General features: G+C 39.7%; 1 protein-coding gene and 1 pseudogene across 1 annotated transcript in view; both read left to right on the forward strand.

The window, feature by feature from the left end:
- Positions 1-11,731, forward strand: part of ST6GALNAC5 (ST6 N-acetylgalactosaminide alpha-2,6-sialyltransferase 5) — a 165,052-nt gene extending 153,321 nt beyond the window's left edge. Inside the window, exon 5 of the mRNA XM_070405400.1 lies at positions 9,223-11,731. Coding sequence (XP_070261501.1) covers positions 9,223-9,454 — 232 coding nt within the window. The 3' untranslated portion in view covers positions 9,455-11,731. The remainder of the gene's footprint in view (positions 1-9,222) is intronic.
- Positions 11,732-22,422: 10,691 nt separating this feature from the next.
- Positions 22,423-22,897, forward strand: LOC139002416 (large ribosomal subunit protein uL24-like; annotated as a pseudogene).
- The last annotated feature ends 2,223 nt before the right edge of the window (positions 22,898-25,120 follow it).

Consider the following 25,120-nt stretch of genomic DNA (forward strand, 5'->3'; position numbering starts at 1 on the left):
GAGCACAGACTGATGCTCAAGTTCCTTTCATCTTCATTCCAGAACATGTTGGTTGAACCACCAGGCACCCAATTCCTAGCTGGGAGACCTTGGGCCTTGCTTCCCTCATCTGCAAAGTGGTGATAAGAAAATAATAAGAACAAGCAGATCATGGGCAAGTATGTCATGGGGAGGATTAAACAAGATCATTGTCCAACAGACAATTAGTGCTCAGGAAAGATTATTATTATTTCTAATGCATTACTACTATACCATAAGATACTAGTCTATGAAATTATTACTATTTTTATCCTGAGGACATGAGATTTACCATAAAAGGTACTGAGACTTTAGGAAGTTCAAAGAATAGGACACAGCCCTCAATGAGCCTTACCCACACCAAAAAATAATGAACACGGCAAAGCCTCTTAGAGTCAAAGGATGCTTGCAAACAGTATCTGTAACCAAAGAATGAAAAAGCAGTATGTAAGTCAATTCCTCCACTGGTCTGATCATTTCCACCCCCAAACTTTTTGGGGTTTTTTTGGCCTGCTCCTCCCAGCTTCTCTGCCTAGCTGTTCTCCAGCAATAGAGGTGTAAGCAGGGGGCCATGTCTTTATAAGCAAGTGAGGCTAGGGGTCCCCAGGTCGTGGGGGACATGCTCTGACTGCAGGCAGCTGGAGAGAGGGAACTCTCCACCCAGGATGGGCAGCCCTACCTCCACGGCCCCAACACCCAAACTGCCCAGCGTACCCCCTTTTGTCTTTATTTTGAAAGGAGCTGAGGACTGTACAGGGCCATGTGTCATGCAGGGTACATGTGTCATGATCTCTAGGCCTTAAAGGGGTAAGATATCAACAAGGCCAAAAGTGGTAAGGGGAGGTTTTGTGAGAACAGAGCCTTTGGTGGCACTCGGGCTGAGTCCACCAGAATGTACACTCCCCGCTCTGCCAGTTTGACTCAGTGGATAGAGCGTCGGTCTCTGGACTGAAGGGTCCCAGGTTCGATTCCGGTCAAGGGCGCATGCCCAGGTTTCAGGCTCAGTCCCCAGTGTGGGGCGTGCAGGAGGCAGCCAATCAATGATTCTCTCTCATCATTGATGTTTCTCTCTCTCTCTCTCCCCCTCTCCCTTCCTTTCTAAAATCAATAAAAATATATATTTAAAAATAATAATAAATAAATGAATAAATAAATAAATGAATGTACTCTCCTCGTAGGCAGAGACTGTGTGTTTGCCTCACGGCTGGAGCACTAGTGCAAGCACAGCGGATAGTTACTGTTCTGGCTGATAGCGATGCTCCCTAAGTTTTATGTGAGTGAGAGGTCCTGTCCTCTACTCGCTCTTCAGTGCTGTCATGAAAGGGTGCTGATGTGGGTGAAAGTAACCATTTCTGCCTTTCAGAAAGCTATTTGTGGAATAGACTGGTGAATTTCAGAGGGAAGGTTGGGGTGAGGGGGTCCGGGAGGAGAGGTTAACCGGGGAACATATATGCATATATGCAGAGCCCATGGACACAAACAATAGTGTGGCAAAGGCTTGGGTGTGCCAGGTACGGAGAGGAGGGGGTCCATGGGAAGAAAAACAGCAACAACAACAACAACAAAATTAAAAAGGGGACATCTGTAATACTTTTAACAATACAGATAAATTTCAAAAAAAAAAAAAACTCTGACCTCACTGAGCCTTAGTGACCTTGAGCGAGTTACTGAATGCCTGTCTCAGAAGCCTGTGCTTCCACGTCTGTAAAATGGCGATGACAATAGTACTGACCTCAAGGGTATGCATAATAGTTCTAAGAGCTAAGAGGTGAGGAGTGCTTGGCACAGCCCCGGTGTATGTTAAGCTGCATTCACTTACCAGGCAAAGGGACTCACTAACCTATTAGCACTTCTAAGGAGATGTCCAGAGAGCACTAACGAATGGTGCTCAGTGGTGAGGAGGCCTGGCTGCCGGAAGGGAAAGACCGGCATGGCCTCCTCTGGGAGCTGGGTCCCATTTCTCTTCACTATTGAGAACTGTCCTCATGTGGCCTCCAGCTGCTCATGGGACATCACGGGCTGTCCACCCCGTTCCACTGCTTCCTTCAAGTGCCCAGTTTCTCACTGGAATGAAGAGTTAGCCACATGGGGCCAGATTTCAGCAAAGAGAGAGCCAACTGTTCATTTTTTAAAAAAATTAACTTTTTGGAACTTAAGGCAGGATTAGTCACCTCAAAAGAAGTCATTTACTAAGTTAATCAGAGAGACAAAGAGACTTGCATTCATTCAGCTAATGTGTACTAGGCACTGCGGACTTAATTGACGATGAATGACACAGGGTCTCTGCCTTCAGTCACCTGAGTGTCATAAATCTGACTGTCACTTAAAATCCTTGGAGTCCCCCCTCCCCCCCAAAGCTTTTAGAACAGAGTTTAAATGACAGAGTTTAAGTGACAGTGAGATTTGTGACTCCCTAGCTTAGCACACATGCCCTTCCGGACCTGGCTTCTGTGTCCACTTTAGTCTCATCATCTCTGCTTACGCAGACGTATTTTAGCCACACTGAAAAACGTGCTGTGCCAGTCCCTTTGCCCTTAGCTTGGAATATCCACCCCTTTCTCCAGATTACTGCTGGTTCTTTACTAAGAATATTAATGGCTGATATATTTTTTCTGTACATACCACATGCCCCCCTCCTACACTTAATATGAATCCATGTGCCAATTCACTTAACCTTTATGATAATCCCATGAGGTAAACGTTGTTAGTATCAGCATTTTATACAGGAAGCTGAAAGGAGTGAACCAGCTGGCCAGTGCAGAGCTAGGATTTCAACTCAGGTCTGCAGGACTCACTGTGTCAGATGCATCAGGCCCTCCTCCTCTTCCTCGGACCTCCTTGCTGAGTCAGACCCCACCTGTGCCTCCTCCCCCCGCCCCACCTCATTGGTTGGTTTTCCATCTCCTTCATTTGCCCGCAGGATCCTTAAGAGGAGGGGTCATGTCCGCATGTGTAGCTTTAGCAGTTGTTATTGTGTCTTGCACTTGCTGTGTATTTTAATATGGGTTGGCTTAATAGATAAATTTTAAAACCTCCCTTTCCTTGACAGTGTTTAAGAGACTGATTCTAAACTTATCTCAAGACCAAAAGTGTCAGGTGAACAAGAAGTGTAATCGCAAATGGCAAATTCAGATTTCGAGGGTCCTCAGAAGTCACTGTGGCCTCCTGTTTCATTCTCAACCAGAGCTGGCACTGGGTCCTCCAACAGGGGCTCAGGCGTCAGGCATCAATGTCTATCCTGCCTTCCATCACCAGACTCCAGGCTCGTCCGGGGTCAGAAAGCTGGAGAAAATCCATCCCCTGCTGCATCCTAGACAGCATCAAAACACACTATTGTGTGGACAGTGGACCCTTAAGTCATGCCATACTCACACAGGAAGCCAATCCACTCTCCCTCAGGGGACTATGAATTGCAGTGAAAAGATTTGTTATCATTGCTTTCTAAACCGAGTATTATTCATCTTGTTTTCCATTATAAATTATTGGCAATAATAATGAGCCAAGCACTTAAATTCTTTCTAATAATCTTATTTCTGGTCATACTTAACACATTGCCAAGTTTACAACTCTCAGCTACCCATTATTTCTTCAGTCTTAATTAGAGGAGTAATGACTCAGAGTGATCACTGTCATGGAACTAAATTAATATCTCATCTCTAATGTGAAGGACATCTCAAAGGCATAGTGAGTACCAGAGAGTTGATTCTTCTAGAATTATTAGCTTGTGAACATGAATACAGCTGCCAGCATAACAGAGAAAGTTCCTACATGGCCACGTACACACGTGGAGTTAGATGCTTATGGAGGACGGGTAGGAAGTGGTAATGCACCTGTGTGGTTCCCATTCTATGGCATAGTCTTTAAATATATTGTCTTTCTTCCTAGATGCTTATTGCTTCTTCTTTCTTTGCCATAATTCGACCATGTCTTACCAGTCACTAGGGGTTTTCAATACCTTCCTTCTCTCTCCTGTGAGTACAGCACCCCTGATATATTGTGAGATGTTATGGCACCACCTGAGCTTCCTGGGTTTAGGGGGGGTAAGTTCAGGTGACTCGCATTGGCTCTTTGCCCGAAGATGGGTAAACAGCTGCAGTCTCTTGGTGCTCAGTGTGCCCCAAATACACAAGTATTATTCTGCCAACTTCTAAGGTGTGCAGCAGTTTACCTTCCAAAAGAGGCTCCGAAGACAAGGAATCAGGCAGCAGAATAAAGGTGGCTCAGTGGGTCTCATCGGCCTGAGGCAGATGTTTGGGAAGGCCTGTTTCAGGAACATTTTCTTCTGAATGCTACACAGTGTTCCCAAAGGCCCCCCTGCAAGCCAATTTCAGAACAACGCAGACACTTGACAGTTATTGATTTCACTCCCTTCCTCAAACATTTCCTGACTACCTAGTATGCCAAGTACCACGCCAAGAATAGAAGAGTGTTTAGAGAGAGCGTCTAGAGAGAAGCAAAGGCATCATTCTTTCCTTATAGATAATCCAGCCGCAAACACAGAGAGCAGGGCTAACCTAGATCATATCCGGAAATGCAATTATCCTCCCTTGCTTGTTAATGTTATAGGTTTCTTTCCAGTTGTACAGCTTAGCTTTAGAAGGTTGAAAAATGGGACATGACAAACTCCCGCTGCCATTAACATTAGTGGGCAGGATTGTTCATGAGCAAGAGACCTCTGCTTCACACCCTGACCAGCTGCACAAGCTCGGGGCACCTCTGTGGATAGGTGCTTGGGAAAATGCACAAGGACAAAGTTGTTCCCAACCATGTGTTGCCAACCCCAGTGGGAACCTGGGGTGCCATTAATACAGAAACCCATGTGGTGAGACAGGAGTTTTTCCAAGACACAAAACCTCACTCTTAAGAGGACAACTTTGGTCCAAAATTAGGCCCTGAAAGTTCTCCAATTTCTCTCTGCATGAGTTTTCTCATCTGTAAAATAGCAATAATGACAGTACCTTTTTCACTAGCGTGCAGTGAGGAGTAGATAAATTGGTCTATGTAGAGTGCTGAGCACTGGTTTTGGGGTTGAAACGGTCAAGTCTGGCACCTTGGGTGGCCCGTGAATGAAGCCAGGCACTAGACTCTACCCGGGTGCCAGACACTCACCTATCAAATGTAGCAGGTATACTTACCTTAGATGAATGGAGGAGTACATGCGGTAATGTAACTTAAGCACCAAGTCCTTAGCAGGTATTTAATTAAATCAGCCATCTCAAACCTGGCTGCATAGAAGAATCCCCTAAGGAGCTTTGTAACATTATTATATCTTTTTAATTTTATGTTTTGATCATCAAGTTTTAGACTTATAGAAAAACTTACAAAAATAATATAGAGAGTTCTGGTATACCTTTCACCCAGCTTCCCCTAACGTTAATATTTTGCATAATTAAGGTCCAATTATCAAAACTACGAAATTAACACCAGTGTAATACTCCTAACAAAGCTAGACTTTACTCAGACTTCTGCAGTTTTCTTACTGATGCCCTTTAGTCCTTGGAAGACCCAACCCAGGATGCCTTTGCTTTTCCTTGTCATGTGTCCTTAGTCTCCTCCCATCTGTGACCTCAGTCTTTCCTTATCTTTCACGACCTTGATGTTTTTGAAGAATTCTGGTCATTACTGTAGGATGTCCCTCGCTTTGTATTTCTGTGATTATATTGAGGTTACACATTACTGGGAAGGATATCACAGAAGAGATAAGCCCTTAGCATCTTATATCAAGAGGTCCATGGTGTCAAAATGTCTTATTGCTGGCCATGTTAACCCTTATCGTTTGGTTGAAATGGTGTCTGCTGAGTTTACTCATTGAAAAGTTACTATTTTCCCCTTTGTCATTAATAAGTAGCTTGGGGAAAGATACTATACGCAAATAACCCAATTCTCCTATCTATGTCCCCACTAATGTTCTATTCATTGGTGCATCTTGCCTGAAACAATGACTATGCTCTTTTAATGGTGATTTCTATTCCCCCATTCTTTCTAGATTTGTTCATTGGAATTCTTCTCTAAGGAAATGCCATTTCATCTCCCTCATTTATTTAATTACTCAGTTGTTTATTAAGACCATCATGGACTCATGGATATTTATTTTATTTTATGGGTTTTATAATCCATACCATCATTATTTATTTTGATACTGAAACCTAAGGCATTTTTTTTAAACACCCATGCCTGGGACCCTCTCCAAGTCAATTAAATCCGAATCTATGGAGGTGGAACACAGACAACGGTATTCCTTTAAAGCTCCCCGTGTGCACTAAATGTGAGTTCTCTCACTCTCCCCACCTGCTTCCTTCATAAAGAAAAAAAATTTCCTCCTCTCATTATTCTGCAGGACTAGCTCCGCTCTGGCCCTGGAGTACTGATGACAGGCTGCAGCCGCTTAGGTAACCGGCTCTGTGATTAGCTACCGCCCCTGCCTTACACCCACCTTGACTCCTTCAGGTCCCCTGGCCCCAAACAGGGACTTAGGGACAGACCTTCCCTTTACAACTGTGGCCTCCTGGTGTGGCATTTCTGCTGATATTTATTGTTGTTTCCACCGGGATCAGGTGAAGAAGGAAAAAGCCACGGCAGCCTTTAGAAAGTCAGGTTTGACCTTGAACTGCGAAGGGCTTTCTGAATGGAAAGGTGGATTACAGCTGGGCTGCGGCTCTGCCTCCTCAGTCCCACAAAGCACGTGTCTGCCATTTGGACAGAATCGTAGTGGATGCAAACAACCCCCACTGCTTTGGACACCTTTGAAATCAAGAATTAAATTTACCAAATATGTAAATTTAATTCTCCCTTTAGGTAATCAATATAGAGCCAGATAGGGTTTCATTCAAAGCGATGGTCATCCTGAATGAGGAAATTGATCCTCCAGCATCCTTCAACTGGTTTCCAATTTCCCTCTATCCCAGGTGCCAAATCAATCTCCTGGTTATTTTTAGAAACCTAATTGTTTCTTCAGTCAGATTGATGCCAAGAATATGTCCAAAACTTAGAGGAATCAGACTTAAAGCCTGATCTGTACTGGATTAGAAGCTTAACCCCAGGTAGGCCACGGCAGCATGAACTTGGCATGGTTCCCCAAATTATGCCATGGAAGTTTTAGGGAGATTTGTCTCACAAGATTCTATTGCTTTTCTTTTTTTCATAGTGGTAGTTCCAACTTACTCTTTTCCTAGCATGCATTTTCTATATTGAACACATATTCTATTTAAGGAGACTCCAATTTCTAGGGTAAGTAAATAAGTGACATCTGTCATAACTAGACAGGACAGTTGCTGATGTTTCACTACACAACATATAGATACTTCTGAGACGGGCATAATAGAGATGCAAAGTACTCATTCAGCACAGCATCCAACCCAGGATGAGGAATGTTTGAATGTTGCATGACCAAAATAAATCTCTCTTCCTGGAAGAACTTTAACCTCCGAGGAGAGGCAGCTCAAAGGTTTATTGTTGTCAGAGCCACACACTCAACACCCCTCTTGATAGAATACTTCGATCCCTGACTCCAGTAGAGTTGCTACCCTAAAAGCCGTTTGTGTATTGATCTCCTCCGAAGAAAATGAATAGGTGTCTAACAGGATGAGCATCTTGGGGACCGAAGGGGACCCAGGACACTAGGTGCTGAAAGGTGGTTTGCTGGAATGCCTGGCCCTTTTTTGTTTGTTTGTTTTTGGTAAATCATCACCTGAGGTTATTTTTTCATTGATTTTAGAGAGAGTGGAAGGGAGGAGGAGAGATAGATAAAGAGAGAGAAACATCGATGTGAGGGCCAGGGATCGAGCTTTCAACCAAGGCACCCTTCAGTCCAGAGGCCAATGCGCTATCCACTGAGCCAAACTGGCTGGAGCTGCCTGGCCCTTTTAAGAAGAGAGCTAAGAAGAGACAAAAAAGAGCATAATCTCTGCCCCAATACTGGTTAGCTCAAGGTAGGAAGACTTACCTATTGGGATATCATAACTAACCTTACCATCTAGACTTCAAGACAGAAGAGGTAGAGTAGACTGGCCTAGAATGAAAGCCAGTCTGAAACCAGGGCTCTTTGGTTATAGATATTTTAGTAACCCTACAACAAGGCACACACAACCTTGAAGACATGAGCCAATGTTTCTCGTTTGAAGTGGAGACGGATATAGACGTGAAAACGTTGGGACTGTCAGGCTGCACAGCGGGGACTGAGGATTTGGAGTTTCTGGGTTTAGAGACTCTAGAGTTGAGTGCATCGTCATCTGTCTGGACAACAGGAGGAAAATGAAGGCATTGTGACTTCTGTCTTCTTTCTTTTTCAAGCAATCAAATTAAGATCATCAGCCTTCCATACCTGGAGAGGAGATTGTCTTTAGAGGCTTGCTGTGTAGCTCTAGCTCCATATAAATTTCTTTCAACAACAGAAATTCAAAAATTATTTATTGAGCACCTACTAGGAACAAGACAAAGACCTGACCTCATGAACAGACAATGAGCAAGGAAACAACAGCAGCTTCAGACAGATGCTGTAAAGAAAATAAATCCGAGTGAGAGGGCGTGAAGGGGCGGGCGCCAGGTAAAGCTTCTCTGAGGAGAGTACATTTGAGTCCATCCTCAAAGGTGAGAGGAGTGAGCTGGTGAGAGCATGTTCCAGCCAGGTGATGGCCCTCAAGGGCAAAGGCCGCAAGGTCGGGACGAGCTTGGAGGGGTTGACGACCAGAGGCCAGTATGACTAGGGGACAAGGTCAAGTGGGTTAGGAGAAGGCTGTGTCTGGAAAGGAGTCAGATCACTAACACCCTATAAGGCCATCCTCTTAGTATAATTGGATGTCTCTGGACCATTTTGGAGTTGGAATAGGGAAGGGAAATGATCTGTTTTTATTTTACAAATATCTCTAGAGATGCTTGTAGTAATAGACAGTATGGGTGCAAGAGTAGAAGTAAGGAGTCTAGTTGGGTCTTAATAATATATAGTTTTTGAATCCCAAAAGCCTGAACATCCTACTGTACTGTTCTAATCTCTCTGTCTGATAATGATGGCCACTGTTTTTATTTCACAACATAAAACCTCTCTGCGTGCTTATGGCTTAAACATCGGAATGAAAACATTTGTTGAAATTCATTTAACTTGAAAATATGATTTGTGCTTACCAGCTTATTAAAGATAACTCTTACCTCAGTCAGTCAAAGGAACTTTTTTTTTTTGCTTTAATGACTTATTTCATCTTCCTTCTACAGGGATCCTAACCATCCTTCAGTCCCTTATCACTATTATGAACCTTTCGGACCCGATGAATGTACAATGTACCTGTCCCATGAGCGAGGGCGGAAGGGCAGTCATCACCGCTTCATCACGGAGAAACGAGTCTTTAAGAACTGGGCACGGACATTCAATATTCACTTTTTTCAACCAGACTGGAAACCAGAATCACTTGCTATAAATCATCCTGAGAATAAACCTGTGTTCTGAGGAATAAGCGTGTCAGACCTAAACCCCAAGCACCCACTGTACCAGACACCAGGCCACTGGACTTCCTGAGCCCCAGACACGAAAGAGGAACAGAACTGGCAGGAAATGGCTTCACTCGTCAAGAAGTACCATGTGCAGATGCCTACGAGAAGTGACTACAAAACAGCACCGCTGGCTTACAGGAAAATGCCAGAATTAATGCACTCTGATGCGTGTTCTCCCTTTCAAAGAAGCAGACCTCTTATTTCAATGATGCTGCCATGGTTACATTTTGGGTCTCTTTAAGTATTGCCTTCAAAACTGAAACATGAGCAGCTCAACAGCATCTATTAGGTGCATTCCTTTATAGAAATGCCATGTCAAAAGTCACTTTTCTATCAAGGTGTATCCTGGCCTGACCTATAACCTTTGTCATCTGTTGGCCCCGGTGTGTGTGGTTTGTATAAAGCTGCCTGAAAGTGTTTCTGATGAGCACAGCTCCACGGACTTTCATAAAGTAAATGCCCAGTATTTATTTACGAAGAGTTTTGTAGTGTACTCTAGGCCAGTATTTTTATAGATTATTATGTGGTAATTTAGCCCTATCTTTACTTAGGTATTTTATTCTAACTCTTGAATCCCCAACGATGGCTGGAAAGGCCTCGAATCGGGTTGATGAGTTGCTGTGCTCACAAGGCTCATTGTCAGCATGCAGTTGGAATTTTCGCTCGGCAATGTTGTCTTGCATTTTCTGAACCCTTAGGCTTCCAGAATAGCTATAACATTTTCCAAGGTGCAGAAATGCTCCAAATGACAAAACTGAAAACCAAAAACTGTGTCATTAACACAGAAAGAGACGAAGAAGAGAAACTGAAAGATAGTTTCCTGTAGTAATAATTGGTGGAGTTCACTTAAGCCCTGGTTTCCTCTTCTGCAGAATGATGTCCCTGTACTAGATGACCTCTTAACATTTCATTCCAAACCTGAAATTCTATGGGACTTTGAGTCATTTCAGGACCTTGAACTTGGAATGATGGGGCTTCCACAGTACCAGGGGCCTTTCATATTGCCCTACTACCTATCTCCCTCTTGTGATTAAAAACATAGGTTATCCCTGGTCCCCAGTAACTAAAATCTACTCCCTGCTTTGAGAGAGAGAGAGAAGAAAGAGAGAGAACTTCCATGGTGTTGCCTGACTACAAGAGCAAGGGACTGCACTTCTGTGAGTCTGTCAGGAGGATTTTCCTATCATATCATGCATTTATCCTATGAACTATTTAGATTCACTCCCTGCAGATCTTACATTATATTCACCACAATTCATCCCTGGTGTGGAGGAGTGTGAAGGATTTATTTTGTTCAGAGCCAAGGTCAGTCGGTATGAGAGATTTTCATTTAAGCAAGTAATATTGTTCAAAAATAGTCTTTTAAAAGATATAGCAGTGTGTGTGTTTTTTTACCCATGGATTAAGAGGCATTAGTTTCTCTAATGCCAAATTTGAAGGCACCAGCAACTACCAGGTATGAAGACTGATGTTGTTTTTACAGAACATGACCTGGCTTGTGATTCAAGAAGTTGTCTCACATTACCAGTTCTTTTCCCTGTCCTTAATCAGTACTAAGATCCCATGTCCCTGCAATAACTGGTACTATTAATTACCTGGAGTCTGGTTGTTGAGATGCAAACACAGCCTAGATATTTATACATATAGCAAAATGAAGTTGGTGTTATCGTGGTGTGGCTTGAGCTATTAAAAGCCAGTACAATTGAAATGTCTGTTCAAAACATACTGGAATGTGTCCTATAAATTTTCTCATAGTTTGTAAAGAGAATTTTTTTCCAGTACAATCTCTTCTGCAGCATGGACTCTGAATACACAATACTTTATGAGCCTTTGAAAAGTGTATAAACTTTAGATAATTGACTTACAGGCCACCCTTACCATCACTTGAAGGGATTATATTGTTCAGGTATAAGTAGCTCCTTTAACTACTTTTATGGACAGTTAAGAAGGCATACTTGGGAAATGCAACGAAGTATATATTACTAATCCAATAATATCTCAAATGTCTGTGTTATCTTCAAGTTTTAGGGTTTGTTTGTTTTTTAAAGACCTCATGATAGCTTCATCTTTTTTTGTAACTCCTCCCTCTCAAATACCCAAAAGAGTGAAAAAAAAAATTCTGAAATTTCTGTCTTCACTGGGAAATATTTTAAATACATGTGTAGCTAGGACATGTGAGTGTGTGAGTTTATATTTTTTAAAACATGCTATAAATAAATGTAAGAAATTATCACTTAGGCAGTGGTTTTATTACAGCATTTAAAGAAAATGCCTAGAATTCTGATAGATTGTGCTGATGGACCTGGTTGTGGGCAATTGAATTCTTATATTGCCACTATTTCATAACTATCAGTCTTAACACCATTCAACGCCATTAAGCATCAACTCTGATATAAAAGGTGACTATAAAACCATGTTTACAGACTTCAGTGATTTCAGTATCTGATTGTGTTTGAAGCCTAAGTCATCCTCGTTATGTTACATACCTTTTTCTTCTCTCCCCAGCTGTCATCAGCTTCCTTCTAGCCTAAGACCCCAGTAGCACAAAGCCACAGCTGGACGATCCGTAGCATCTCTTATTTCAACGCAACAACATTTGGCAGAGGCCATTACAATAGATAGCCATTATGAGCAAAGATACAGGAATTCACAAACAAAATCAATCACTTCAAATGGCCCATGAAAAGAGGAACTTGCATTTAATATTCTATAGTAAATATTCACCCAAGAAAGCGTACATTAAAAGAACATTAGGAGGTGAATATTCAGTGTGCTCTGTGGGGACTTCGCTGTGTGGTTTCCATTGTGGTTGATGGGTGTTTGGTAACTGAGTCCTTGCGCTTCAGTAACCCTGGTATGTGTTCCTAAGGGCTAGATGTAAAACCAGGGCGGTTCAGCAACTTCCTAAGATTTCAGAGTTAGACCTTTTTTTCAAAAATTAAGTGAAAGCAAAACACGAACTATTGTACCTAAAAGAGAAAATCGTGTGTGGTTTCGTGGAGTCCTTAGTGACTGCTAGATATGTGTATCAGATCCCAAACAACACTTCTCAAGACAGATTACCTTTGTTTTCTGAAATTCTCTCCATTACTGATCTATTTGAATTACATTTATTTAGTTATTTATCTTAACCTTCATTGTTGAGAGTATTATTTGAATTACGTTTAAATGGAAGGATATAAACTCATTTTTTTAAATTATTTTTCTTGATTTCAGAGAGGAAGGGAGAGGGAGAGAGAAATAGAAACATCAATAATGAGAGAGAATCATTAATTGGCTGCCTCCTGTACCCTCCATCCCCCCACTGGAGACCAAGCCCACAACCTGGGTATGTGCCCCGACTGGGAATTGAACCATGACCTTCTGGTTCATAGGTTGATGCTCAACCACTGAGTCACAGTGGCCGGCTACAACCTCATTTTTTAAATCAAAACCCCCCTCAAAGATTAAAAATCTTGATTTCGAAGCTAAATGAATGCTAGGTAAAAGTGGAAGGAAAAGCTGAAATTCTGTTAGGACTAAGATAGTGTTATTTAAACACTTAAGTACCTATTTACAATAGACCAAATATTTACCCTCATGTAGGCATGGCCTCATTTCAGAAATATACCCTGGCTTCCAAGAGGGTGATGATTGAGATTGCCCAATAGACCTACTCTGAGAGAAGGGTCTCTGTTCCCATTCTCTCTCACTGAATTGTCAGGTGATAACACGCCTGCATATTTCATACCTGATCTAGTTACTTCTTCCATCCTCACTGCTTCTCTCTTGAACCTCATTTTGTCTTGTTGTTATCATTCTCTCATGGTAGGCTTTTTGTTGTCCACAGTGTGCTCTTAAACCAGCAGTCTTTGGGAGCTGTTAAGGTCTCCCCGGTAGATTTTTAAACTAGAGACCTATCTTAGGAACAGGTTTGGGGTGGGTCCTGCCATGACCATATTAGGTGAGAGGAGTATATCTGGCTACAAGACAAGGGTTTTTGAAATACCATCCTGGTTTCCCAGATCCAGGGGAGTAGGAGAGGGAAGGAGGACCAAGACACAGACTCCTGGTACTGAAACCAGGACAGTCCTGGGCAAACCAGGATAGTGAGTCACCCTATCAAAAGGCCACCTCAACAAAAGAACTGTGATGCTAAGGCCTTGGAGGGAAAAGTGAACCAATTGCCTAGGTTCTAGTATACGCCAGAAGATAATTTGGAATGGAGAGCGGTGGTAGAGTGTCCATAACATTCAAACATGAACAGGAGTAAGCCCTCTATTCTATCTCACTCGTCCCCACCAACTCAGGGTATTGAACCAACATGGAAATGCAAAAAAAAAAAAAAAAAAAAAAAAAAGCGCTGCACTCCTGTTTGTTTCTACTTAGAGCTCTAATGTTACATACTACCTTGGGTTGTTCTGTCTTCTTATGTATGTGACCTGTCAGTCTAATTAGACTGTAAGCTCCTTGAGGGCAGGAACTGTTGCTCCTTTATCTTTGTAGCCTCATGCCTAGTACAGTGCCTTGCACACAATAGGCAGTCAATAAATGTCTGTTGTTGATGATAACCTCTTAATGTTGACCTATACCTATTGGATTGGTAATTGATATACAGTCTTCCATTTAAGATGTACAGGAGACAGAATAGGTGATAAAATAGTTACATTTTAAGAGGTGGCAGGTGTATGATGTTTTTAATCAGCAGAGCTGACCTAGATGTTGGTAGAATAATGTTGCTGAACTCATTGGGTTTGGTAACGCTGGCTGTACTGAACACAGGTGAAGCAAAGCTCAGCGAGCTTTGTGTCCTCGCTGTTAGTAGCACAAATTAAAGTTACTATTGACAAAGGCTATACCGTACGCAGAAGGGCCATGAGAGCTCTGACTTCTGTGGTTCAACTACAAAAGGGAGGCTAAAATGAGATGAGTTACAGACTGCCTTGAACTTGACAGCTTCCAAAAGTTGCTGGAAATCCAACTGGTGGTTATTGAGGGTCTATAAAAATTAAGTTTACATTTGTCTTAAGAACAAAATGAAACAAACAAAAAAACAGAACCCTTGTGTTTCTATGAAGCGATCCAAAATGGTTTCATCTCTATCCAAATGGGAGGGGAAAGAACTCATGGGAAAAGGTGGGGCATTCCAGGTTCCTGAGTTACTACCTGGCCAGCACCTGGTGTCCAGTTACTTCCAGGTTGCTTGTGAAGGCAAGATGGCACAAAGTCAGTAAAGGTGAGTTAGCATCCAGTGGCTACCTCGACAAAAGATCATAATCATTACTTTCTTAAGCACAGAATTCCTTTCATCATCTACTCTTCCACAATTGTGTAATCTCAATTTCATTTTGTAAAGTGTAGGAAAAAGCACTAGAAGACACAGCATGAAACTGAGAAAAATGCTTATTTCTGAATGGATAGGATTAGAGATTTTCTCACAATTTCAAAATTGTTATTATAATCACATAATGTTATTTCATAAAATATTTAAAAAGATATCAGAGCAGGATTTCAAACCGAATCCCAACAGGGGTGTTCAGAGAAAATCTAATACATGCCATGTCTAACTACACATTAAAAGAATGTCTTTGCTTTACTACATAAATCATCTCAAGGGTTAGCATCTTTAGTTCTTTACCATGTGACTAGTTCTTCAATTTCAAAACCAAATATAGGAAATCCATGAGATTGAATCAAAATCTTCCAGTTGCATTTTAGCTACTGAATATCTGCTGGGCGCTTTGCATTTGCTTTGTATATATCATTTCACAGTAATCCTATTGTGCCATTGTGCAAATAAGTACAGGAAGACAAAGAGAGTTTGTGTATCTGACCCCCCAGAGTGATGAACAAGAGAGTGGACACATGGCTGCCACATACCAGGCACTATTCCAAGTGCTTTACATATAGAAATGCCTTTAATCTGCACAATTGTCCCAATAAATACATAGGTTCTTTTATTGTTCCCGTTTTATAGATGTGAAAACTGAGGCACAGGGCCCTTCAGTAACTTTCCCAAGGTCAGAGGCTAGTAAGTGGGAAAGTCGGGTTAGAAGCCACAGGGTCTGTCTCCAAAGTCTGCCCTCAGTCACCTTGTACTTCGTGGCAGAAATTTAATCCTACAGGTAGCAATTCTATCACATCATATTTATAGTATATGTCATATTTGATACATACCAAATAATAGTTTCACATATGTAAATCATGAAGCAAACATAAGAAGAATATTACCACTAGCCATTAACCTACATGAATGTTCCTTCTATTGTCCTGGATTTTCTATTTACCATACTCTTGCTTTTAAATAGTTTTATTATATACAGATATATCAATGAATAATCTATTGTTTAGTTTTGCATATTAATTAACATAAGGTTAATAAAACAGTGTGTTTAGTTTTCTAATACTTTCTTTTATCCCCCAGGATTTATTTATTTATTTTGCATGTAACTCTAGTTTATTTTCACTGTTGCATACTGCTATTGTGTGAATATGTCATATTTTATTTTTATCCATTCTTCTTTTAGTGAACATTAAGGTTTTCAGTATGTTGCTAACATGCACAATGCTTTTATGAACACTCTTGGAAAGTTCTTTTAGTGCACGTGTACAAGAATTTTTATATAGAGTATATGCTGAAAAATAAAATTGTGGGGCTATAAAGGGAAGTTGTTCACATGTGCATGATTTTGCCAGATTGTCTTCCAAAGTGGCTGGACACTTTATATTCCTAACAGTAATTGTTCACTTTTTTGCTAACACTTGGCTTGGTATTTTCAGACTGCAAATTTTGCCCATCTGGTACATGTAAATTTTATCTCATTGTGACCTTAACTTGTATTTCTCTGACTAAACTTATGAAGTTTAGTATTTTTTTCTTCATTAGTATGACCTCATCTGTGAAATGGCTCTTCATCTTTGTCCACCTTTCTGCTGGTTACTTTACTTTCCTTTTCTCTTTGAAGGAATTTTTAATATATTCTAGATACTGTGTGTTTTTTATGGCATGTGTTGCAAATATCTTCTTCTAATCTGTGGCTTGTCTTTTCTTTTTCACTGATGCCTTTCAATGAACAGAAAAGTGTTAAATTTCAGTGCAGTCATGTTTTCTATCTTTTCTTATACCATTAGAGGTGCCTATATTTTATTTAATAAATCTTCCACAGCCCTTATCAATAACTATTTTTCTACATTTTGATCTTGAAATTTTCAAAGTTTTTGTCTTTCATGGGGCAGTAAGGGACTTATATTTTTGTAGAAAGTGAGGTAAAAATCACTTTTGTTTTTTGTAGATACCAACTGTCCCAGCACCATCTCCTGAAGAATTCATTCTTTTCCAGTGATCTGCAAAGAAATTTCTGTATATGTGAGAATTTACTTCTGTTCTCTGTATTCTGGCCCATTCTAATTGAATTGTCTATCCCCACACAGTCCTAATTACATAGCTTTATAGTAAGTCTTGATATCTGGTAGAGCTATTTCCCCTCACCTTATTTTTCTTGAAGAATGCCATGCTTATTCATTTTTTAAGTCACTAATTTTTACTGAGTTGTTTTTATTCAATAAAGTACACAGATGTTTGTATATATATTGATGAAATTTTCTATATCTGTACACACATATAACCAATACCGGGATCACAATATAGCACATCTCCAGCACCTGGAAAGCTCACTCATGCTCTCTTCAACTCTCTTGTAAATGCTAACCATTGACCCCCATCAATGCAGATTTCTTTTACCTGTTTTTAAATTTTATATGAATAGAATTATATGGTATGTACTTCTTGTGTCTAATTTCTTTCAGTCAAAATTATGTTTGTAAGATTCATCCCTGTCAATGCATATCGCAGTAGTTCCTTTGTGGTTGTTGGATAGTATCACATTTGAATACCAGTTCTAAAGATGGTGGTCTTTGGGTGGTTTCCAGTTTAAGGCTGTTATGAATATACCTGTTATGGACGTATTTACCAACTCTTGGTATTGCCAATCCTTATACATTTAACCCTTTTGCTTTCTATATAGTTGTAAATCATTATGGGTTTAGATTTATATATTCTTGATGAATAATAATGTTGAGCATCTTTCTATATGCTCATTGGCCATTTGCATATTCTCTTTTGTGACATGCCTTGTCAAAGTGTTTTCCTATTCTTCCAATTGAATTGTCATTTTTTTATGTATAGGAATTCTTTCTATGATCTAGAGTCAAGTCGTTGGTTATATATTGCACTATGTGGCTTGCCTTTTCACTGTCTTAAGGGCGTGTTTTGAAGACTGAAAGTTCTTAATTTAATAACTTTAATTCCAATTTATCCATATTGCCTGTATAATTTGTGTCCTATTTAAGAACTCTTATGAAGCCCAATGTCATTAAGGCAATCTCTTATATTTTCTTATAGAAACTTTATTTTTTTTCTCCTTTCCATATTTGGATTTATGATCCATCTCAAGTTGAATTGGGGATAGGATGTGATGTAGGGGTCAAGGTTTTGTTTGTGTGTTTTTTCCCTTATAAGGAAATCCAATTGACATAGCACCATTTATTGTAAACTAGAGGTCTGATGCACGGAATTTGTGTGAAGGTAGGCTTCACAGCCCCAGCTGTCTCGGGACTTGCAGCCCTGGCTTTGTCTGGAAGGTCGTCCAGATGGTCGTCCCACTGTTTGGCTGTTCAGTCAATTTGCATATTGTGCTTTTATTATTATAGATACCACCTTTCTCCACTGAATTAGAGTGGTGCTTTGGTAGTAAATCAGGTTACATATATATGTTGGATTGCTTTGCTTTAAGATTATGCTGGTGTTTCTTGACTCTAAATTCTATACCATTTTTTATTCTTGCACAATTGTCATGTTATCTTAATTATTATCCTATATAATAAAAAGGTAATATACAAATAGACCGAACGGCAGAACAACCAAACAACTAATCAAAGCATAATATGCTAATGAGATGCTAAGGCTGCTCAACCACTCGCACTGACCACCAGGGGGTGCACGCAGAACATGGCAGGCCTTGGCAGCAGGCAGCAGAGTGCAGAACATGGTGGGCATGGGCCGCTGCGGGATGGTGGAACAGGTGGGGGGGCACAAGACCAAGGTAGGACACAGGTGGCTGTCATCGGAATGAACTCTGCTGGTTACTGAAAATTCTCTGCTTCCACTTGCCACAGTCCCGCCCTGCACTCTCACCTGCTGCCGGTCCCAGCCTGGTTTGCACCCACTGCTGGCTCTGGCCCTGATTGCCCCTCAGGGCTTCTACACCCCGCCCCCCCCCCCCCGCTCCTGAGGGACGATCAGAGCAGCAGCCACCACTCGCACCCACTGCTGGTGCTGGCCCCACTCACACATGCTGCCAGCGCTGGCCCCATTCTCACCCACTGCCAGCACTGGCCCTTATCACTCGGTTCCATCAGCGGGTGTGAGCAGCAGCTGCTGGCCTCGATTGCCCCTGAGGGCTTTTCCACCTCCCCCTGCTCCTGAGGGGCAATGGGGGCAGCAGCCCCCAATCACACCCACTGTTGGTGCCGGCTCCAATTGCTCCATGCAGTCAGCAGGTGCAAGCGGGGCCAGCTCTGTCAGCGTGGGAGTGGTGGCAGCGGGACCAGGGCTGCCAGCAGACAGGGGGCCAGGGGCCAGCAGGAGGGGCCTGGTGGGGGCACTGAGGATGGGTGGGGCAACTAGGGACCCTACTCATGCACAAATTTCATGCACTGAGCCTCTAGTAACTGCATAAGTCTTTATATCTAGAAATGGTAAGTATCCAGCTTATTAATCTTCAATATTGCTTTAATTATTCTTGGCACTTTGTATTTCCACATACGATTTTAGAATCAGAGTTAGCACCTTCCACATTTAATAAAACATGCTGGGATTTCTATTGAGATTGAATTGATTATAAGAATCATTTGGGGGAGAGTGGACAATTTAACAGTATCAAGTCTTTCAATTCATGAACTCAATTTGATGTTTTCCATATAGAGGCTTTAAACATTTTTATCCTATTAAAAATATATATCCTAGATACTTGTATTTGATAGGTTTGTTTGGTGCAATTTTAAATAATTTTTGTTCAACTTAATTTTCTACCTATTTGTTATTAGTATAGAAAAATTTAATTTTTATATTGATCTTATATCCAGAATAACCACTGAATGAACTCTGTGATTTGAAAAGTTTGTGAATTCTTTTCTTCCTATTTTTGTGAAAACTGACAGGTTTAGTCCTTTCTTTCCAAATTTATATTTTTTATTTTCTTATTATAGTAATATTTTATGTTCTTATTAAGTAAGACTCCCAGTGCAGTGTTGATTAGAATTGAAGAGTGGCCATCTCTATTTTCTTCCCAACCTTGAGAAAAATTGTTTAATGTTTCACCAAAAAATGATGTTAGTTGCAGGCTTTTTGTAGATATATTTAATTAGATGAAGGGCATTTCCTTCTATTCCTAGTTTGCTAAGAATTTGTATCTTTAGTGTGTTTTGGATTAAAGTAAATGCTTACTCTGCATCTATTATGATAAGCATATAGATTTTCTCCCTTATTCTGTAACTGTGGTAAATTACATTGATTTTCAAAAGGTAATACCAACTTGCATTCTAGAATAAACCTCATGATGCAATATCCTTTCTCTATATTATTGTATTTGAGTGCTAATATTTTTAAAGGATTTTTACTATTGTTCATGAAATAGCTTGATATAATTTTTCTTGTATAACTGTCATGTTTTGGTATAAAAGTTATGCTGGTGTCATTAATAAATTAGGAATTGTTTCCTCTTTTTTATGTTCTAAAAGAGTTTGTGTAATATTGGTATTTCTTTCTAAAGTGTTTGGAAGAATTGAAGGCATTTAGAACTTTAATTTTCTGTGTGAAGAGATTTTTTAATTATAGATTAAATATCTTTAATACATATAGAGCTATTCAGAGTTCTATTTCCTCTTGGGTCAATTGTAAATTGTGTTTTTTAGTAAATTTATCCATTTAATCTAAATTGAATAAAGTTTTTTATAATAGTCTCTTTTTAATTTCTATAGGATATCTAGTATATCTCTTTTTCTCATTATAATTTACCAGAGGGCTCTTGACTTTCTTTATTGTATATTTGCTTAATGTGTCCTTAAATTTTTTATTTTTATGATTTTCACCCTTCTCCTTTCTTCAGTTAAATTTACTGTGCATGTTTTAGTTTCTTGAAGTAGAGGTTTAGACCATTGATTCTTCAACCATTCTTGTCTTGTGTAATACATGAATTTAGAGCTATAAATGTTTCTCTAAATTCTGCTTTAGCATCATCCTACAAGTTTTAAATATGTTGAATCTTATTATCATTCAGTTTAAAATATTTTCTGATTTCCATTGTGTGTTTTTTTCATTAATGCATTGGTTATTTATATGTGTGTTGCTTAATTTCCAAATAATAGGAATTTATAGAAATGTTCTGGCTACTATTTTCTAATTTAATTGCATTGTGGTCAAAGATCATACGCTGCATGATTTCAGTTTTTGAAATTTATTGAGACTTGTTTTATGGCCTAGATCTTGTCTATTTTGATAAATATTCCATGTGTACTTGAAAAAAAGTAGCTATTTTTGTCATGGCTGTGCATAGTATTCTTTAAATCAATTAAGTCAAGTTCATTGCTAGTGTGGCCCAGATCTTTAATATATTTACTATTTTTTTTTTCTGCTATTCTATCAGTTACTGAGATGGGTGTATTGAAATCTAAAATTATTATTGCAAATTTTTCTTTTTTTTTTTAGGCTGTCAACTTTTGCCTTATATTTTCAAAATGTGTCATTAGGTACATACATATTTAGGATTGTCATATCTTCTTCTTGAAGTGTTACTATAAAATGTCATTTATTGTCTTTAGTAATACCTCATTTCTTAAAGTCTCTTTTGCCTGGTATTAATATAGCTACATTTGCTTTGATTTTGTTAATGTTGGTATGTCTATACTCTTTTGTATCCTTTTTACAGATTTTTATTTCAATTGTGTTTTGCCTTTTTATTTAAATTGGTGCTCTTATAAATAGCAATAATTGATTTTTTAGTCTGCTTGGTCAAATAATAATAGTGAAGTATTTTTAAATTCTCCAATATGATATTAAATTTCCTTCCATAAATCTACAAATATTTTGCTATAACTATTTTGAGGAACATACAAGTTTATAATTGCTTTATCTTTCTGGAAAATTAATTTTTATAATTTGGTATTAACCACTTTTACCCCTAATTGCTTTTTTCCCCAAGTCTGTATTTTTCTGCTAGTGTTCTTTTGCTTACTATTTTTGGGGGAATATTTTTCTTTTTTCTTTTTTTACTTTCAACCTTTCATGTCCTTATATTTTAGGCCTTTCTCATAAACAACAAAACATTTTTTCTTTTTCAAATTTGATCATTTCTTTTATAGGGGGTTAAGTTCATTTCCAAGTTGTGGGAATTAATGATATATTTAGACTTATTACTATTATCTCGCTTTGCAATTTCCACTCATTCTTCTTTAAGTTTTTCTTTCTTTTATTGTCTCTTTGTTTCAACTTTGTATGGTTATGATAATTACTATTACTGTTATTCCACCTTTTTATTATTGGTTTGGAAGTTATATACTTAAGAAATTCTATGATTAATCAATAATTTTAATTGTTTCTCCCTGCCTGAATAATTCTCAATCATAAACTCCCTACGTACAGTCTATTCCATCTGCCTCATTTTCAATGCCACACATAAGAAATTATTTTCATTTAATATAATATATATAGTTTAAATTTATAAAACAAATTTAAATTAAAAATATAAATTTGTTCAGGGCGAAGATTTGATGGGAAAGTGGGTGTAATCTGGAGCCATCCATTCACAGATACAGTGGGTCTCAACCTCGAAGTCCCCATACTCTTTCGGTGGCTGAGCAGCAGCCAGGGAGAAGGATCAAGATGTCTGAATGAAGTTCAGTCTCTTTGTGACTTCTGACTGGAGCAAGAACCATAAAAGGCATTTTAATTCACCTTCCCACATTCTCAGGAAGATGATGTCTTCTCCTCTTTCCAAAGAGCGGAGACAGAAGTACAATATTCGATCCATGCCCATCCAAAAGAATGATGAAGTTCAGGTTGTTCAAGGACATTTACAAAGGGCAGCAAATTGCAAAGCAGTTCAGGTTTACAGGAAGAAATATGGCATCTACATTGACCGAGTGCACAGGAGAAAGCTAATGGTACAACTTTCCATGTGGGCATTCACCCCAGCAAGCTGGTTATCACTAGACTAAAGCTGAACAGAGATGTAAAAAGACCCTTGAAGTTAAAGCCAAATCTCACCCAGTGGGAAAGGAAAAGGGCAAATACAAGGAGAAACAATTGAGAAGATGCAGGAGTAAGACAATCTTAGATACAACTTTCATTAAAAACTTAAAATGAAGAAAAATGTATATATAAATTGTTTAAATGTATACTTCTTTATTTCTATGCTCTACATTCCTTTTGGCATATCACAAGTTTTATATGGGTTTCTTTGTATTTTTTATAAATCCTTTAAAAGTTCCATTGGTGAAGATTTATTTGTAGGGAAAACATATCTGATCCATATGCCTAAAAAGGTCTAGTTCATCCTTGATTTTTGGATATAAAGTTTTAGGTTAATAGTGATTTCCTCTCACCTCTTTCAAGATATTGTTCCACACAGTATCCTGATTTATGTTGTTGCTGACAAGTCTATCATTTACTATTATTACTCTGTTCAGCTCTGGCTGCTTATACAATCTTGTTGCTGTTAATGGAGTCCTGAAGTTATGCCACGATGTGCCTACACATGAATTTTCTTTACTTACTTTGCTAGACAACAAGTTACTTCCTATATCTATATATTGCCAACTTTTATTAATAATAGAAAATTATTAGCCATTATCTTTTCACCTATTATCTCTCCTACATTCTCTTTATTCTCTTTTTTTGTACTAATATTAGATACATAATAGGTCTGATGGTCTGATTTATCTTCTATGATTTTAATTGTTCTTTTATATTTTTCACCTCCTTGTCTTTGTGTGCCACATTCAAGGTAAATTATTTAATTCTATTCCTCAATTCACTAATTGTCTCTTATCTTGTCTAATCTGTTATTTAATGCAGTCTAACTCAGACCAACTCACCAATTCAGAGCAGTATTCTTTGGCCCAAACCTATATTTCTATTCCTATATTTTTTGTAGAACATTTCTTTGTGGACTTATTGAACATGTAACATATCTATATATATATAAGCCTAAGCAACTGACCAACTGGCCAGTAGCTATGATGTGCACTGACCACCAGGGGGAAGACGCTCAATACAGGAGTGGAAACTATAGACATGGAAACATGGAACAGACTGATGAATCTCAGAGGAAATGGGGTAGGGTGAAGGGCAGGAAGAGGTTAACCAAAGATCTTATATGCATACTAGAGGCCCAGTGCACAAAATTTGTGTGCTGGGGGCGGGGGGCGGGTAAGGTTGTCCCTCAGCCCACCCTCCCCCTCTCACAGTCCAGGAGCCCTCAGGGGATGTCCTACTGATGGCTAGGCCCCCTCCTTGGGAGGGGCCTAAGCCGCAGTCTGGCCTCCCTCTGTGGGAGGCAACCAGGCTGATCAGGGGAAGGTGCCACCCCCATCATCCCACTGCTGGCCGCCGCAGCTGCCAAGGTGTTTTCATCAACACGGACTCCAGTCCCTTCACCACAAAAAAATGGCAACTTTCTTTAGGCATTTTCAAGATGTCTCTTTCATAGGATATGACATTTCTTTCTTTCTTTCTTTTTTATCCTCACATGAGGATATTTTCACATTGATTTTTAGAGAGCATGGAAGAGAGAGGGAAAGACAGAAACATCAATGTGAGAAGAACACTGTGATTGAGCCTCTGCATGAGCCCTGACCTGGGCCCCGGCCAGGAAGGAGCCTGCAACCTAGGTACATGCCCTTGATCAGAATCAAACCTGGACTCTGCAGTCCACAGGCCGAGGCTCTATCCGCTGAGCCAAACTGGCTAGGGCAGGATATGACATTTCTTAGCCCCTCCAGCAGCGGACCTTCATTTTTTTCCTCCAGGAGTGAGATGGAAAAACCTAGATTACCTTCTTGGATTCTTATTACCCAAGTTACCAAGAACACTGTGAATAGCATACGGGGAGCTTAGCCAATGAACGATAAGAAAAGGTGTTTCCTCTGCAGCTCACGTGCAGAGGCAGGACTGCTGGAGAGGGCCTGCCCTTGGCCACAAGTGGCTTTCTCTCTCTCCCTCTCCCTTCTTCCTCTCCCTCTCCCTCTCCCTCTCCTTCTCCTTTTCCCTCTCTTTCTCCTTCTCCTTCTCCTTCTCCTTCTCTCTCTCCCTCTCCCTCCAGTCCACTCTCTCTAAAAAGCAGTGAAAAAATATCCTCTGGTGAGTATTAAAAAACAAAAGAAAACAAAATACAGAATAACAGGCCTCCTCCTTGGAGATGCTGAATATACAGGCCTGAAAGAGAGAATTCTTGGCTCTGTGGAGATCCCTACATGAATTTTATTAACAATATTTAGAAAATTAGCCTAAGCTACACCAATGATTCAAGTTTGTGCTTTTCTGTGTTCCAAGGAAGAATCAAATGATCTTCTGTTTTATTGTGTCAAA

Source organism: Myotis yumanensis, unplaced genomic scaffold (assembly GCF_028538775.1).
Source record: "Myotis yumanensis isolate MYYU_CA2020_CCGP unplaced genomic scaffold, mMyoYum1.0.hap1 SCAF_2, whole genome shotgun sequence".
In the NCBI taxonomy this organism is placed as follows: Eukaryota; Metazoa; Chordata; class Mammalia; order Chiroptera; family Vespertilionidae; genus Myotis; species Myotis yumanensis.